Source organism: Gorilla gorilla, chromosome 1 (assembly GCF_029281585.2).
Source record: "Gorilla gorilla gorilla isolate KB3781 chromosome 1, NHGRI_mGorGor1-v2.1_pri, whole genome shotgun sequence".
NCBI lineage: Eukaryota > Metazoa > Chordata > Mammalia > Primates > Hominidae > Gorilla > Gorilla gorilla.
Window position 1 is genome coordinate 171,935,418 of NC_073224.2, and position 17,780 is coordinate 171,953,197.

General features: G+C 41.9%; 1 protein-coding gene across 1 annotated transcript; it reads left to right on the forward strand.

Moving 5' to 3' along the window:
- Positions 1–1,019: 1,019 nt before the first annotated feature.
- DIRAS3 (DIRAS family GTPase 3) lies at positions 1,020–7,823 on the forward strand. The gene is made up of 2 exons (XM_055350567.2): positions 1,020–3,272; positions 6,409–7,823. The coding sequence occupies exon 2, from the start codon at positions 6,474–6,476 to the stop codon at positions 7,161–7,163; it is 690 nt and encodes a 229-aa protein (XP_055206542.1). The 5' UTR covers positions 1,020–3,272; positions 6,409–6,473; the 3' UTR covers positions 7,164–7,823.
- The last annotated feature ends 9,957 nt before the right edge of the window (positions 7,824–17,780 follow it).

The window sequence follows — 17,780 nt, forward strand, 5'->3', positions numbered from 1 at the left end:
AATCATTCTCTCACCAATCATTCATTGCCCCTCAATAAATTCCTCTTCTCCTCCCATAATCTGTTTTACCAGAATCCAAGCCCCCCATTCTTTCTGTAATTTCAAGACTAGTGTATAAACTTCTATAACTCATTGAGAAGTTGGGTCTTTATTCTGAAAGCTCCTGTGTATACACATTAAATACATTTGTATGTCTTTTTTCTTACTAATCAATCTGGCCCATGTCAGTGATTTTCCAGCAAATCTTTGGGGGACTGAGAGCCATAGCCCCCACACCAGTAAACACAGGCAAAAATATATATTGACAATTAGAAAGACGTTTTTAATTTTATTTTATCAACAATTTTAAAACCAATTACTTTTTTAAAGATTAAGTCACATGAACTAAAAAAATTAGGTTAATTACTATGTTTTTGTATGAGTGCCCATCTATTTAAATCAATCAGATTAACATTTCTTAAGGGATTTTTGGTCTACTACACTGAATTTTATTATGTAGACATAACATACAACATAATACATGTACATATGTGTAAATATATTTAAACAAACATACACATAAAGGTCTTCTAGCTTTTATTTTAGAATTTTAGTTGTGAGATAGTAAAACATATAAACTTGCTGGTTTATAGAAAAAAGTTGGATCCAAATTATTTTTCTGGTAAAATGAGATAAAGGCTATGAATCAAATTTTGGTAAAACAGTTTGAGTTAATTACCAGTGCAGGGGCCAAAGGGAAACTTCAGTGAAGGCTCACTGAAAAATCAACCTGCAAAAGGCAGATTAATTGGAGAAAAAGCATACAAATGTATTTAATATGTATACATGGGAGCCTGCAGAATGATGACCCAAGCATATAGAGGAAATTGTCTATTTTTAACTTAGGATTAATAAGATATAGACAGCCATGTAGAAATATTATTGGACAGAAAGAGTATGAGCTAATGCTAATAAAATGAGTGGGGAAACCCAGTGAAAAAAGCCAAACTCTGTAAAATATTTAGAGGTTTATTCTGAGCCAAATATGAGTGACCATGGCCTGTGACACAGCATCAGGAGGTCCTGAGAACATGTGTCCAAGGTGTTTGGACTATAGTTTTCTTTTATACGTTTTAGGAAGACAGAAGATACAAGCAAAAACATCAGTCAATACATGTAAGGTATACATTGATTTGACCTGGAAAGCCGGTACATTTTGGAGGAGGAGGGGTTTGGCCAGTGGTGGCAGGAGGGAGGTTGTGGAAGCCAGGGTTCTTGTTACATATGTGAAGCCTGTAATATGCTTCAGAAAGAATAGATGGCATATGTACCTCAAAAGGTAAATGACCTTAAACGGTGTCAGACTCTTAGTTAAATCTCTCCCGGATCAGAGAAAGACCTGGAAAGGGAAGGAGATTGTCCACAGAACACAAATTTCCCTCGCAAAAGATAGCTTTGCACAGGACCATTCCAAAATATGTCAGAAATATATTTTGGGGTAAAATACTTTGATCGCCCTTAGGGTTGCTACCTGCCATGTGATGCTATACCAGAATCAGGTTGGAATTTGTTTGTTTTGAGACAGGTTCTCACTTTGTTGCTCAGATTGGAGTACAGTGGCTGTGATCATGGCTCACTGCAGCCTTGATCTCCTTGATGTGGGAGGCTCAAGTGATCCTCCCACATCAGCCTCCCAAATAGCTGGGGCTACAGGCGGCCACCACCACACTGGGCTAAATTTTTTTAAAGTAGAGACAAGTTCTCCCCATGTTGCCCAGGCTGGTCTCTAACTCCTGGCCTCAACCTCCTTATTCTCTAGGATTACAGGCGCCAGGCTAGACCTCACAGGTCTTTAGACTTCTACGCACCAGGTACCTAGTAGGGGGAGGGATTATAGTGGCGGAAGAGCAGTACCAGCGGCCCACACCACACACCCTGGCCTCAGCTGGCTGGGGCACACAAAACCAGGTGCTACCGTCAACGACTAGGCCCATAGGGTACTGCTGTCAAAACCTGCTGCCAACAACTTCCACACGCTCCCCGAAACGCTCGGTAGGCGGTGGTGCGCAGCTTTCAATGCATCCGCCGCCAGGCGCTCACAGGCAAGGGAGAAAGAAGCCAGACGGAGCTCGGAGATGTGGAGGGCAGACGCAGGCGCATTTGGAAAAGGGACTGGCGGTGGGAGGCGCAGAGGGAAAAAGGAACGACACAATCGGGCTTCCTAGCCGCTGGCGGACCCGATGGGGCGTCCTGCGAGGGTTCGGCGAGGGTTCTGCCAGGATAGTAGCAGTGCGCCCAAGGAGTGAGAGGCACCCGGGGCTACTGGAGCCAGACCCTTAACCCGCCCTAGTGGGAGGCGAGGAACAACGAAAGTCTCGTATTCCCATTTCTCTAACGGCTAATGACATTAAAGGTTTTCATATGGTTATTTGCCATCTGCATATCTTCAGTGAAATGTCTGTTTATGTCTTCTGACTATTTTCTAATTGGATTTTTAAAAATAATTGATTTTTGAGTTATTTACATATTCTAGATACTGGTTGTATGCCAGATATATGGCTTGTAAATATTTTCTCCTAGGTAAACCTTTTCAGTATCGTTACAGGGTCTTTCACAAAGCAAAAGTTTTAAATTTATGGGGTCTAATTCATCAACATTTCTTTTTACCGGTCTTGCCACTAATGTCAATTTAAGAACCTTTTGCCTAGCCTTAGACAATAGTTTGTTGTTTTTTAAAACCGTTTTGTAATTTTACTCGTCACAGTTATATCTAGCCACTTAATTTTTATGTAAGGGTTTTTTTTTTGGCGGGGGGGGAATCTATAGATGTCCTATCTTTTCAGTATCATTTGTGGAAAAGATTATCTGTCCTGCATTAAACTGCTTTTGGACTTTCGTCAAAAATCAGTTGGACCCGTTTTTGTTGGCAAAGTTTTGCCTGAAGCTTATTCCAACAGGTGAGAAAAAGTCCACAGTTTAACAGTTCCTCCCCAACCTGTAACCCCGCCTTGAACTTCTGGACTAGCCCCTCGATTGTTGTAGATGCCAAGCGGACCTCGCGCCGCTCTGCGTTGGGCCAGCCCCTCACGGCTGGTTTCTTACCACGCATCACGCAAGCGGAATCTATGCCTGTTACCCACACTCCCTGCGCCCCCGCACCCCGCTCCTGTGCGCAAGTCGGAATATAAAACCGCGGAGAAGTGAGCTCTCGGGGTGTCCAGTTGGTTGCCGCAGCAGTCTCTGCAAGCAGCGCATTTGTCTTCCAGGCTGCTTGGTTCGTGCCTCCGAGAAAGGTAAGTCTTTCTTTCGCTTTTTTAGGGGTACTTGAAAACAACAAGTGCCAGACAAAGCAGCAGATGCTGTTGCGCAGTAGAAGTTTATGGGCGAGTTGTCCCTGAAACTGGCACCAGGTCTTTCTTGGCGCGATTACGCAAGAACCACCCGCAGCCCTGCGGGCTCCTGGCAGGTCCTGCAACTGCACTTTGGATAGTCCCGTTGGGAAGCTAGCACTTTTTAATATAGAAGAACGAGGTTTGGTAAGTGTGCGAGCTTAAAGGTTGACACAGTGTCCACTATTACAGCTGCTTAGGTAGCTAGTGTTCAGGAAGTAATAGTGGAGTCATGTAGTGTGAAAGTAAGATTGAAATGGGCGAGGAGGGTAGCTGCCGCCACAGCCACCAGAGAGAAACCTGACCCTGCAGGTGCGTGGTGATGTCCATGAGCCAGGCTGGTGCCGCAACAGCAGCGGCGGGACCTTGAGCTCGGCACGGCCGCTGGGTTTGGACGCCCTCTGGTTCCTGGAAGCTTTCACCTCCCCCTCAGCCTGAGGCCAGGTGGCCTGGGAAGGTGGAAGGAGTGTGGAGGGGAGGGGGGGCGGTCCACTGCCTGAGAATGAGAATTCTCTTCACATCTGGAAACTTCAGTTATCACGTGTGTCCTTTACCAATTTTCTTTTTCTTTTATTTTCTTTTTGATAGAGACGGGGGTCTCCCTATGTTACCCAGGCTAGTCTTGAACTCCTGTGCTTAAGCGATCCTCCCACCTTGACTTCCCAAAGTGCTGGAATTACAGGCATGAGCCACCGCGCCCGGCTGCTTTACCAATTTTCTATGAATGAATTTGTACGTACATCCCCTAGAGCAGGAAGTAATGTAAAACAGAATAATTAGTAATGCACATTTCCTAATGTGGGATGTTGGTGGCCAAGAGATATTTGGTCTTTACTGGAACTCTTGATACTAACATGGAGTTTATAATAGTTGTGGACAGTGCAGACAAGGCTAGGATTTCTGTGACTAGAGAACTCTTAGTGCGTGAAGACCTAAGGAAAGCTGGATTGTTGATTTTTGTTAATAAATAAGATGTGAAAGATTGCATCACTGTAGCAGAAATCTCCTAGTTTTTTAAGCTAAATTCTATTAAAGATCATCATTGCTAAAGGAATTGTGCCCAGGATTTGGATAGCTGATGTCATTACTTAATATTAGATGATATCAACTAACCACATCTCATAGACTGGAATAAAGTGCTAGATTTTACCTGAAAGCTGCAAAAATGAATGGTTTAGATATATGTATGTATTTATTTTATATCAATTTCAAATATTTATTGTATTAACCTCCCTGGCCCCCTTTAATCAAGAATATAAAATCATCTACTTAAATTTTGCCACTTAAGTTTAGAACACTCTTAGAATCACACTATCTTAAAGAAGCCAGACTAGAATTAGAAGCAGTTAAGTCTGAAGATATAACAACCAGCAACAACATTTTTTTTTCAAATGAAAACTCTAATATGGGGTGGGTGTGTTGTGTCACACCTGTAATCCCAACACTTTGGGAGGCTGATGCAGGAGGATCACTTGAACACAGGAGTTCAAGACCAGCCTGGACAGCATAGCAAAACGCTGTCCCTACAAAAAATAAGAAAATTAGCTGGGCATGGTGTCACATGCCTGTAGTCCCAGCTACTCGGGAGGATGAGGTGAGAGGATTGATTGATCCCAGGAGGTTGAGGCTGCAGTGAGTCACGATCGCATGACTGCACTCCAACCTGAGGGACAGAGCAAGACCCTGACTCAAAAAAAAAAAAAAAAAAAAAAAACACCACCAAAACTCTAATATGGACATATTACTCTCATGGGACTTGCACATTCTAAAAAGGGTCCTTTTCCCCAGTACTGGGAGAGTATGTGTTCAACTACGCAGCCAGCAAGAAAGGCTAGTTTATAGAGGGAGTGTGCTATTCACAAAAAGCCTCCCTTCTCTTTCTGGTATTGTACATGACACAATCATAGCTGTACCTGAAGAGAAGTGCATTTTAAGGACCATCATCACCTAGAAACATGTATAAATTTCTATACCTAGTGCCACAGGAATGACATTGCCTTGTACAATTCCTACCTCTGTCCAGAGGCCAGCTATGTGGTCTGTCTGCATGGTGCCTAGAACTTTTTCCATCTGACCTAGGATGCTTCTGAAGCAGTCCCCCTGGGCAGCTGTCTGGTATTTAGGATATACCTATGAGAAAAGTTTCTTACAAACCTAATCTACTATGTTTATTCCTGAACTCAAAAAGTTCATTGACTGTTCAAATCCTGAAATTTTCTCTATTTCCATAAGGCTGAATTAAAAGTACTTTGTTAAAGGTAGTAGCCATGGCAAAAGAAAAACCACTGTTCTGTAGAAAAACTCATCCAATATTTACAATCTTTTCTAAGCAGAGATGAGATCCTGAAGAGAAAGGTTCATATATATATATATTTTTTAACTCCACTGTCATTGTGACTAAGGATTCATGAACTAAGACCCCTCCCTCAGCTCTTGGTGGCACATGGTGACAGCATGCTCAGAGCAAAGGTGCTCCCCATGCCTCTTCTGGGGCTGCGCTGACTGCAGGTACCTCCCCTCTCTACATCCCACACCACTGATACCAAAAACCCCCTCCTTTCTCCTGTACTGATGACTCTGTAGCTTTAACCAGGGCGGCGGTGTCACTCTAAATGTCACCTTGGCATTCAGCCCCATAGAGTGGGGAAAATTCCCTCACCTGTTTCTCTTTGACTGTTCAGTCCTCTTCAATTAAAATCTTAATTTTACAAGCGAGGAAATGAGAGTAAGTGTTTCTTGTAGGGGTGTAGTGAGAATTTAATAAAACAGTTTAAGGAAAGAAAACAAAAGGTAGTATTGTTGCTCTTTCTAGATGGTAAAAAGCAAACCACCATGTCTGTTTAATATATATCACCTGCTGGTCCCTCGGTCTAGCAGGCTGAACTGTGTGCCTGGGAATTTTCTTCTCGCTGTGTGCACCCCTTTACGTCACAGGGTGGACTCTCTTCAGAGTCCTAGTGGAGCAGCTGGCCAGGCTGACATGATCTGACAACATTGTAGGTTACCACTACCATCTCTCACCGTCTCACTTTCTTCCTAGGGGTCTCCTGCTGCCGGCTAAGTGTGGGAGAACTTGTGCACGTATCTCCCCTCCGAATCCCAACGATGGGTAACGCCAGCTTTGGCTCCAAGGAACAGAAGCTGCTGAAGCGGTTGCGGCTTCTGCCCGCCCTGCTTATCCTCCGCGCCTTCAAGCCCCACAGGAAGATCAGAGATTACCGCGTCGTGGTAGTCGGCACCGCTGGTGTGGGGAAAAGTACGCTGCTGCACAAGTGGGCGAGCGGCAACTTCCGTCATGAGTACCTGCCGACCATTGAAAATACCTACTGCCAGTTGCTGGGCTGCAGCCACGGTGTGCTTTCCCTGCACATCACCGACAGCAAGAGTGGCGACGGCAACCGCGCTCTGCAGCGCCACGTTATAGCCCGGGGCCACGCCTTCGTCCTGGTCTACTCAGTCACCAAGAAGGAAACCCTGGAAGAGCTGAAGGCCTTCTATGAGCTGATCTGCAAGATCAAAGGTAACAACCTGCATAAGTTCCCCATCGTGCTGGTGGGCAATAAAAGTGATGACACCCACCGGGAGGTGGCCCTGAATGATGGTGCCACCTGTGCGATGGAGTGGAATTGCGCCTTCATGGAGATCTCAGCCAAGACCGATGTGAATGTGCAGGAGCTGTTCCACATGCTGCTGAATTACAAGAAAAAGCCCACCACCGGCCTCCAGGAGCCCGAGAAGGAATCCCAGATGCCCAACACCACTGAGAAGCTGCTTGACAAGTGCATAATTATGTGAGCCCTGGGCCTTAAGAGCCAGCTCTTCCTATCCTGTAGCGTGTAGAAAACGTGGACTCATTTCACTATGTTACATGTACATGGTTGATTTTGTGCTGTTGTTTGGACTGTAACATCCATATTGTCAATACATATACCTTGTAAGTGGATAACTTTTCTTTTTCCCAGGCCAGAGAATTCAAATTGTTAAAACATTGGCATTTGAAGAGGAGAACAAAAAGTAGCATGATGTATTTAAAGTAAGGCCTTTAGTAATGAATGTAATGAGAGAAAATGTTTTGAAAAGAACAAAACATCAACATGAATAGAAAGAAAAATTGGAAGGCGTCCTTTTGGTAACCCTATTATTGTGTATTACCTTTAAACATTTCACATCCTGTAAGTGTTTAATCATATATTTTAATTGTGTATTTAATTAAGAAAAGTGTTTTCACAACAAAAGCTTTTGATAAATTGCTGCGTGACATATACTAAATAAAAAAATGAATATGTTATAGTTGATCATTAGGGGTGTGGGAGCAGAGAACATTGTGAAAGTGAAACTCTCTCACTAAAGATGTTAGTAGTTTCCCATGTCATTTAAAAATGTTTGAGTATTCTGCATAGCAGTTTGTAAAAGTGTAACAGCTTCTTGACTTAATAAAGCTTTTCCTGCATGCAATCAGCTGTAAGAATTTGTCTCACCAGAAAACAAAACATTGCCCATTGTATTAAAATTTAAACCATATCTGTTAAAAGTTTCCAATAAGAACTTCACACATGGATGTCCTTGCCATGTTGAAATTATCCAATATGGGAGGGAGGTGTTTTAGGGAGGTCTCTGCAATGCAGAGCTGTTTTGTGTCTTTCCTGGACTGACATCCAGAAGAACTCCAGGCATCTTTGAGGAAGATGGTCACAGTGTTGCTGTCTCAGAGGAAGCGGGTGAAAAGCAAGCCTCTGCCTTCTGCCTCTTCCTATATTCTGAAATACTGGATATAGGCAATAGGGAGCAGAATGAAAGACAAGGGGAGGAATGATATTTGAGAGACTCCCACATAAGGGAGTTTTTAAAGAGATTATATTTGAACATAATCTTTTGAGCGAGGGAATAAAGTATACATATCCTTGCTTTTGAGAGTTTTTTTTTTTTTTTTAACTTGGGAGAGGTTCAGGGGAGGCTCTTAATCTAGTGATTTTTTTCCCCACAAAATATTATTGAACAAATATCTATTGAACAATGTATGTGTTTCTAGACGAGAAGCACATTGTTGAGAAGGAATCATAAACATGACTTTTTTTTTTTTTTTTTTTTGAGACGGAGTCTCTTTCGCCCAGGCTGGACTGCAGTGGCGCTGTCTCGGCTCACTACAAGCTCCGCCTCCCGGGTTCACGCCATTCTCCTGCCTCAGCCTCCCGAGTAGCTGGGACTACAGGCGCCTGCCACCACGCCCGGCTAATTTTTTCTATTTTTAGTACAGACGGGATTTCACCGTGTTAGCCAGGATGGTCTCGATCTCCTGACCTCGTGATCCGCCTGCCTCGGCCTCCCAAAGTGCTGGGATTACAGGCATGAGCCACCGCGCCCGGCCATGGTACTATAGACATTTTCAAGCTTAGAAGATCTATTCAGTGGCTCGTTTTTAAATAATTATTTTAAAATTTCCCTATTCATTTTCATAGCAATTATTCTCAACCACTTGGAAAATACCCAAATGGTTCTACCATACAGCTTTTTATGAATTCTGTTCCTAAAAACCAATTCTTTGCTGAAGTACCTAATGGAGTAAATCTACTTCTAAAAGAAACTACTCTACCTTGGTTATTCTCCAGGGTAATTCTCCTTCAAAATGTATTGCATTTATTGTTGCTCCTAATAGGTGAGCAAAGGGATTATTAAATTCAAGTGGCAAATACTAACCTTGAGAAAGGGAAGAACATGTTTTTAATGTTACAAGTAATAGTTTAAAAAACAATTTTTGTTCCTGGGGTAACATCTTTATATAAGTAGGTAGTTGAGAATGATTTTATTTTCCATTAAAACTTGTGCTAAATAACAGGATTTTACCCCTCTACTTCTATCTTTGCCCAAATAGGAAAAATATAATCAGAATAATTACACTTTTAAAGACAATCTAATTACAACGTTTTTCCCTCCCAATAACCAACTAAACACATCAAAGGTCTCTTATGTTTCAGTTCAAATCAAATAACATGCATTAACTTTACAGTTCTCTGACTTCTAAATACCTTTGCTCTTGCTACTTCTGAGCCCTAAACACTTATCAACAGGTTGGATTCCAGCCAGGGAATCAGAATATTTTTGGATCATCCAATATCAGCTCGCCACCTAGACATACTTAGATATACTATAATTTCTTTCTTCCCAGGATGCTTAAGAAACAGTTTCATTTTCATGACCAGCAAGGGCTTCAGGAAGCATCCTACCACAGGGTGCCTGGAAATGAAACCTGAATCTTCTCATGGCTGAGGTGGTCTCCATGTTAAATTCGGTCACTGGCACTCCCTTGGCAGACATCTGGTGGGCAAACACAGCTGCGGGGTACACCACAGGGGGAGTATGTGCCACTAGACATAGTCACAAGGGTGAGCTGTCTGTCAACCTCCTCCAGAAAGGCAGGATCCAAGTTTTTGCCAAACCACAGGGCGTGAGGTTGCGGCAAGCCCCTGCTCTCTGCCTCTCACACCCGGCAAGTTTCCCAGCTGGGATTCTGGCATCTTGAGTTCCAGGTCCTGGAGCACCTTCTCCTGATAAAGGTGGACCAACCGACTCTCATAATTCTCAGACACGACTCCACAAGAGGTACATGGAGTTTAACATAAGCTACGGTGGATTTCCAGAAGGTTCTTGGCGCCAGCCTTGGGTGCCGCCCATGGATATTCTGTCATGATCATGCCCCGGCGGCCCTGTCCGCCCAGCAGGGCATCACATTCGGTGGTGGCGAGGTGCGGGACTGGGCTCCTGCTCGGCCTGACCTCTCACCCACAGTGGGGAGCTCCCGCACCCAGAAAAGCGTGGGCAGAGGACAGAGGAGCTGCCAGGGCCTGGACTGACATTTTCCCCATGACCTCCGGCTTGTCTGAAGGGTGGAACCCCACTTACCGCAATAACATCAGCCCCTGAAATGACGACCACGTGCTCTGCTTTTGCAAAAAACTTCCGAAAATCTGCCATACTTGAACTGAGAGGAACCATTGTCTGGCAAATCTTGGTTTCTGTGGTGGCTGGAGGCTTCAGGCCACAAACAGCTGGGAAATTAATGGGCTCGGGACAATGTGGAGAGGTTAGCAGGTTTTCTTATAGTTCTGATTCATTCATTCATTCATTCATTCATTCAGAGACAGGGTCTCACCTTGTTGCCCAGGCTGAAGTGCAGTGGCACAGTCTTGGCTCACTCCAGCCACCACCTCCCAGGCTCAAGCAATCCTTCCACCTCAGCCTCCCAAGTAGCTGGGATTACAGCCACCATTCCTGGCTACTTTTTGTATTTTTTGTAGACATGGGGTTTCTGCATGTTGCCCAGGCTGGTCTGGAACTCCTGGGCTCAAGCAATCTCCCTGCCTCAGCCTCCCAAGTGCTGGGATTCCAGGCATGAGCCACTCTGCCCAGCAGTGGTTCTGATTCTTGCGTGGGCAGCAGGAGGTGGGGGTGGGGTGGAGCAGCTCAAAGTCCTGCCCCCAAATAAAAATATTTTAAGATAGCAAATATTTATAATCTACACGCCAATGTTTCTGAACTGTAGAACGTATATAATCTTTCTACACGTTGACATGCTCTTACTTTAATCCTCCCAACTACCCAATAAAAAAGATACTGTTATGCCTGTGTTACAGATGGGGGGACACTGATAAATGTCACAAAACCGGTAAGTAGCAGAGCCAGGATTTGAACCCAACTGTTCTGCTGCAGGTCAGGGCTTTTACCACTGTAGTACATTTCTTTTCTTTTCTTTTTTTTTTTTTTTTTTTTTTTTGAGACGGAGTCTGGCTTTGTCACCCATGCTGGAGTGCAGTGGTGCGATCTCGGCTCACTGCAAGCTCCGCCTCCCGGGTTCACACCATTCTCCTGCCTCAGCCTCCCGAGTAGCTGGGACTACAGGTGCCGCCACCACGCCCTGCTAATTTTTTGTATTTTTAGTAGAGACGGGGTTTCACCGTATTAGCCAGGATGGTCTCAATCTCTTGACCTCGTGATCCGCCCACCTCGGCCTCCCGAAGTGCTGGGATTACAGGCGTGAGCCACCGCTCCCGGCCTGTAGTACACTTCTTCTCCAAGATGACTAGTCAAAGGGCGGAGGAGCTCACCTTTCTGTTCTCTATTCATATTATGCCAAGGTGGAAAATGAACCTTCCTCAGAGTTTCTCCCGAATCCCAGATGGGAGGCAAAGAAGCAAGTCAACAATTTAACATGCATAGGGTGTTTTAGAAACAGGGAAGATAAGCACCTTTAATGAGGAGTGGGAAATATTTTCCCTGAAGAGATGACGTGACTGGAATCTTGTAGGTCTAGTAGGGTTGGTTTAGGTAGGGTGGGTGCAGGTGAGGGAAGGAGAGGAAGATATTTCATACTTCAGGCAGACAGGACAGTGAACAAAATCACAGACAAAATGTAGGGTCTGAGAGATCACAGCATGATTCCAGAAATGGATGGAGGAAATTTTGGAAGATGAGCTGGAGAAATTAGAGTTAGAATTCATTCTTTAGAGCTAATGAGGAATTAGGAAGGGATTTAGGCAGACTTGATCATACTTGCATTTTGAAAAGATCACTCTAGAGCCTCTGTGGGAATGGAGAAAGACAGGTAGACCAATTAGAAAACTATTAGAATCATCCAGGAATGAGATTTTGAACAAATGCTCTAGCCATTGCCAGAGGGAACAGAGACAAGGGGATGGACTTGAGAATTATTTAGTAGGGAGAATGGCCAAAGTTTGGTGATGTGTTGGAGTTTAGAATAAAGGGAGAAACAAGGTGACTGCCATGTTTCTGAGTGGGATTCCTGGGTGGGTCATGGGGTCATTGACCAAGTCCAGAAATGCACAAAGAAGGGTCAATTTGGGAGAAAATCTATTTGCACATGCACATGTGGACAATAAATTACATTCTACATAACAAAGTTGCAAGGTGTTTATGAGACAACCAGATGAAGGTTTCCAGTGCAAACTGGACTGGGACTAGAGACTAGAGACCATGATTTGTGAGTTTTCAACATATGGTGATGGTAAGGCTGTGGAGGAAGAGAAGAGGAGGTAAGATGAAAGTGTTTAGGGCAGAATCTTGGAGAACAGAAGCACTGAGCTGCTGACAAAGAGGAAACAGTGAAGGGCACTTTGAAGTGACCAAAAGATAGGAGGAAACTCACAATGTACAGTAGTAAATACTGAGAGAGAAATGTGTTTCAAAGAAAAGCATGTAGTCCATCCCAGCAAAAAAGTAATAATATGAGGATTAGAAAGTCTTGTTCATACTCAGCAGAGATTTCTGGTCCCAGCCAAGAGAGAGAAGCCTCATTTCTCTCATATACTGTCTTACAACTAAAATAACCCTGGAAATAGCATAACAGATAAGCAAAGGAAAATACTTAAAGGTGGGAAAATGTGGGCGATTTAGGAACCTCAGCATGTAAGGAATGCTATGATAGTGAATTCTCTGGGTATCCTTATTGTGTCCGTGTATCCTGGATAGGACACTGCAGAAACCCCCAGGCTAGAGCCACCAATAGGTGTACACATGCATGAGCATGCGCATGCGTGTGCACACACACACACACACACACACACACACACACACACAGGGCTGACAAAAGCATGTTTCCCCTAGCCAAGAAAGGACAAATTAACAAGAGAAAGTCTTTTTGGCAATATCTGTGCTACTCCAGTTAAACACCAATGGCAAAACCTCTTCTATTCTTCCTCCACCAAGAGGAAGATTGTCTTCCACCACACTGTACTCTTCCCTGAAGAAGCAGATGCTAATGATTTGATTTCCTCTTCTGGTACTGTTACCAGCAGGACAGAATAGGAAACTATAAAGGCTGTCAACCTAAATGACAGCGAGAGGCTTTCTAAAAGAAAATTATGTTTATTCGGGAATAGAGTATTGCAAAGGGAATATATGTGCAATAGTAAATTATTTGTATATTTGAAGTAAAGGAAGACAAAGATTTCTAAAGAAAAAAGAAATGAGGAGCATTACACAATTGTTCTTGAAATAATTATCCTTGGCTACAAAGATCAATGACAAGTATGACACCAGCCCGAGGTTGGACAGACAGTGCTGGTCATATGTCCTGCAGAAGTATTTTTTTGTGTGATTGTGATGGCCTTTGTGCCAGGTTGTGTTTTTTTGTAGAGATTTTTTTCTGTCGTTATTATCAAGCATACAAGCATGAGAACCCGCTCTTCATGGCCTTCCCTAGCTCTTATTTGCCAGAGTTCTCTTAACTTTGGTAACACCATTTTGGCCCTGACAACTTTTGCAGGGCCAAGGAAAAACTTCCACCTTATCCTCTAAAGTTTCCTGAAAATCAGTTGACAAATGGCAGACTAATAGCCAGAAATGCATACATATTTATTAATGTGCATGGGAGAGAATCACAGAGTGTTTATTAGTTTGTTTTCATGCTGATGATAAAGATATACCTGAGACTGGGTAATTTATAAAGAAAAAAGAGGCTTTATAGACTCCTAGTTCCATGTGGCTGGGGAGTCCTCACAATCATGGTGGAAGGCAAAAGGCACGTCTTTCTTGGTGGCAGGCAAGAGAGAATGAGAGCTACGTGAAAAGGGAAACCCCTTATAAAACCATCAGACATCGTGAGACTTATTCACTACTGTGAGAACAGTATGGGGAAAACCATCCCATGATTCAATTATCTCCCACTAGGTCCCTCCCACAACACATGGGAATTATGGGAGCTATAATTCAAGATGAGATTTGGGTGGGGACACAGCCAAACCTATCAGAGTGATTACTCCAACCCCCTAATGGGGCACAGAAGCTTATATACCCTTTGTCATACAGCAGGGAGGAGACAGGGGCCCACCTTGCATTTGAAGGGAGGGAGAAATGAGATAAGTTAGAGAGACCTTGATTCTAGGGTTTATTTTTGAGTCCTTGCAATTCTTAAAAGCACTCAACATACTCAACTGCCATATTTTGGGAAATCATTTTATGCACCACAACAGAGCTAATCCTCTATTTCAGATTCCTTCTATCCCTTCCTTGCTGGTAGGGTAGTGTGGTGGTAAGTGGTAGTGTGGTAGCTTGGACCTGGCTCAGTGCTGAGCCTTAAAAAACAATGTCTTTGACTAATCAATGTTGTTTTTGCCCCTACACCAGACTAACCCTCTAAGAGTTGTAAGACTTAGTCCTCACCTTCAAGTAGCATCATCAATCAGGAGTCAGAAGAGTCACATTTCATAATTTATTCCTAACTTTACAATTTTTTAGCCTTATATCTGAAATGAGCTGATTAGGTCGTTCATGCTCTGAATCCCTTTACAGGTTTGTGTCAGTGGCATCAGTGAAAATGAATGAGGCTATGCAAGCTGGAGCTAGTTAATACTTCCCTCCCTCTCTCATCTCATCACTATGGCTCACTAAGGAGCTGAGCTAATACCCCAATAAGGCAGTACGAGTTTGCACCCACATTTTCTGGGAAGAGTTCTATAGGACTGAGAAGGAAGTTCAACTTTCAGTCCACCGTTCTGCAAAGAGGCAGTGTGAGCACACCACTTCCATTGAAAACACACACCCACTCGGCCCTCAAACTACATGTCAGTGGAGATAATGCCTGGTAAAAAAGATTACATAGGATCTAGAGTCTTCCAAATGTCTAGAATACCACAGGAAATCACTTATCAAACTAAGAACCAAAACTAACTAAATAAATAAGTAAATAAAGATCACAGCTTAAATGAGAAAAGAAATGAACAGGCAACACCAAGATGAATTCCAAGGTGTTGGAATTATCTGAAGACAATTTTAAAGCAGCAATTATGAATTCTCTTTAACAAATAAAAAAAGAGAAAACCTTAACAAAGAAGTAGAAGTTATAAAAAGAATCAAATGGAAACTATAACACTGAAAAGTACAATAACCAAAATAAAAATCATGCTAGATGGACTTAATAGTAGAGTGGAGATGACAGAGAAAATACCATCAGTGAACTTGAGGACAGATTAATATAATTTACCCAATCTGAACAAGAGAGAGAAAGTAGAACAAAGAAAATTAACAGTGTCACAAGCACCAACATTCATATTACCAGAGTCCCAGAAAGAGAGAAGAAAGAGAAAGGAGCAATTTACAGGGGAATACAGCTGCTGTCAAGGTGGAGGTGGGTAATGGAGGGGCACTGGATTCATTACACTTTCTTTTCCCCATACTGCTGCTCACTGCCCCCATCCCCTATTTTTACTACACTCTGCCTGGATTTTTCCTTCTTTTAATAAAGTCACATATTAAAATTCAAGGCATTCTTCAGGACTCAACAAATGCCAAATCTGTTGAAAGCCTTCCTTGCTTTCCTTAATGGAACTTGGTAGCACCTCTCTCACCACATGCCTCTAACTTACATTGAACTTTAGCTTGGACCTGGCTCAATGCTGACGCTTAAAACAATGTCTTTTGACTAATAATCCAGTGTTGTTTTTGCCCCTACACCAGACTAACCCTCTAAGAATTATAAGACTTATTCCTCACCTTCAAGTAGCATCATCAATCAGGAGTCAAAAGATTCACATTTCATATTTTACTCCTAACTTTACAATTTTTTAGCCTCATGTCAGAACAAATCATTTCTCTCAGACTCAATTTCCTCGTCTTTATAATGGAGGATAAAAAGTTCTTCTCTGTCTGCCACATCAAGTGACTAGGAAAATGGAATAGAATTTGCATGTGAAAATACTTTGTAAAGTATAAGAAAAGTGCAAGTAAATAATTTTAAATCAGGTTAGGTGAAAGAAAGAAGTGTTATTTACATTTATGGATGTGACAAGTTTCTACTTGCAGACTTTATGAAAGTTGGCAATTCTGAGTTGAGATTTTGGCCAGAGCCCTAACATTTTTGCACAGGAGTTGATAATAACTTCACAGCATGTTCTCCCCTTTCCACATTTGTTAAATTTCTAGTACATTTCAGAATGTTTTCTGAAGATGAAACATTTTATAGTTAAGGTGTGCTTATGCCTCTTATTAAAATATTATCTCCAGAGTTATTTCCAAATTTTTTATGGTAACATCTTGAGTAACTATAGTGCAATATCACAACCCAGAAACTGACATGAATACAACCTATCAGTCTTATTCAGATTATCACCAGTTTTATATATCCTTGTGCTTTTATGTGTATGTGCATGTATTTAGTTCTATGCAATTTATCATATGTTGCAATTTATGTAATTACCACCACAGTTAAGATACACAAGGATTTCTTGTGCTACTCTTTTGTAATCACACTCATATCCCTCCCCCTACACTTTGAGCCCTAAACACTGGCAACTATTAATCAGTTCTAGTATATCTATAATTTTGTCATATCAAGAAGGTTATATAAATGGAATCATGACGTATGTAAGCTTGTGGGATTGGTTTTTTTTCACTCAGCATAATTCCCTTGAGATTCCCTCAAGTTGTGTGTATCAATAGTTCATTCCTCATTATTGCTGAATGATGTGGATGTGCTGTCGTTTGTTTAATCATTCATCCATTGAAGGACATCTGGATTGTTTTCAGTTTTGGCTACTACAAATAATACTGCTATAAGTGTCCACATGCAGGTTTTTGTGAGAAAATAATATTCATTTCTCTGGAATAAGTGCCCAAGAGAACAGTTGCTGGGTCATATGGTGGTTGCATGTTTAGTTTTATAACAAACTGCCAAATGTTTTCCAGAGTAGCTAAATCATTTTACTTTCCCACAAGCAATGTGTAGGTGATCTAATTTCTTTGCATTGTGACAACCAGCATTTGGTGTTGTAATTATTTTTTTAAATTTTAGCTATTTTGATAATTGTGTAGTTATGTCTTATTGTGTTTCAATTTTTGTTTCCCTAATGGCTAATAAAGATGAACATCTTTTCACTTGCTTATTTATCATCTGTATATATCCTCTTTAATAAAATGCTTATTTAGGGGTTTTGCCTATTTTCTAATTGGATTGCTTGTTTTTTATTTCTGAGTTTTTAGAATTCATTAAACACTCTATGTTTTATTCCTTTTTCAGATATCTGATGTTCAAATGTCTTCTAGTTTGTAGGTTCTGTTTTCATTCTTTAACAGGGTCTTTCACAGAAGTTTTAAATTTGATGAAGTCCAACTTATCAAATTTTTCTTTAAGGATTATGCTTTTGGTGTCAAGTCTAAGAACTTTTCACTTAGATTTTGAAGATTTTCTCCTATTTCTTGTTAAGTTTTATAGTTTATGCTTTATATTTAAGTGGATGATCCATGTTAAGTTAATTTTATATAAGGTGTGAGGTTTAGGTTGAGTTTTTTTTTTTAAGTTTTTTTTTTGCCTGTGGATGTTTAATTGTTCCCAAACCATTTATTTAAAAGACTACTGTATTAGTCCATTCTCACATAGCAATAAAGAACTACCTGAGACTGGGTAGT

What these genes read in the sequence shown, in the direction of transcription:
- DIRAS3 (XM_055350567.2), top strand. Translation starts at nt 6,474, where the DNA reads ATGGGTAACGCCAGCTTTGGCTCCAAGGAACAGAAGCTGCTGAAGCGG.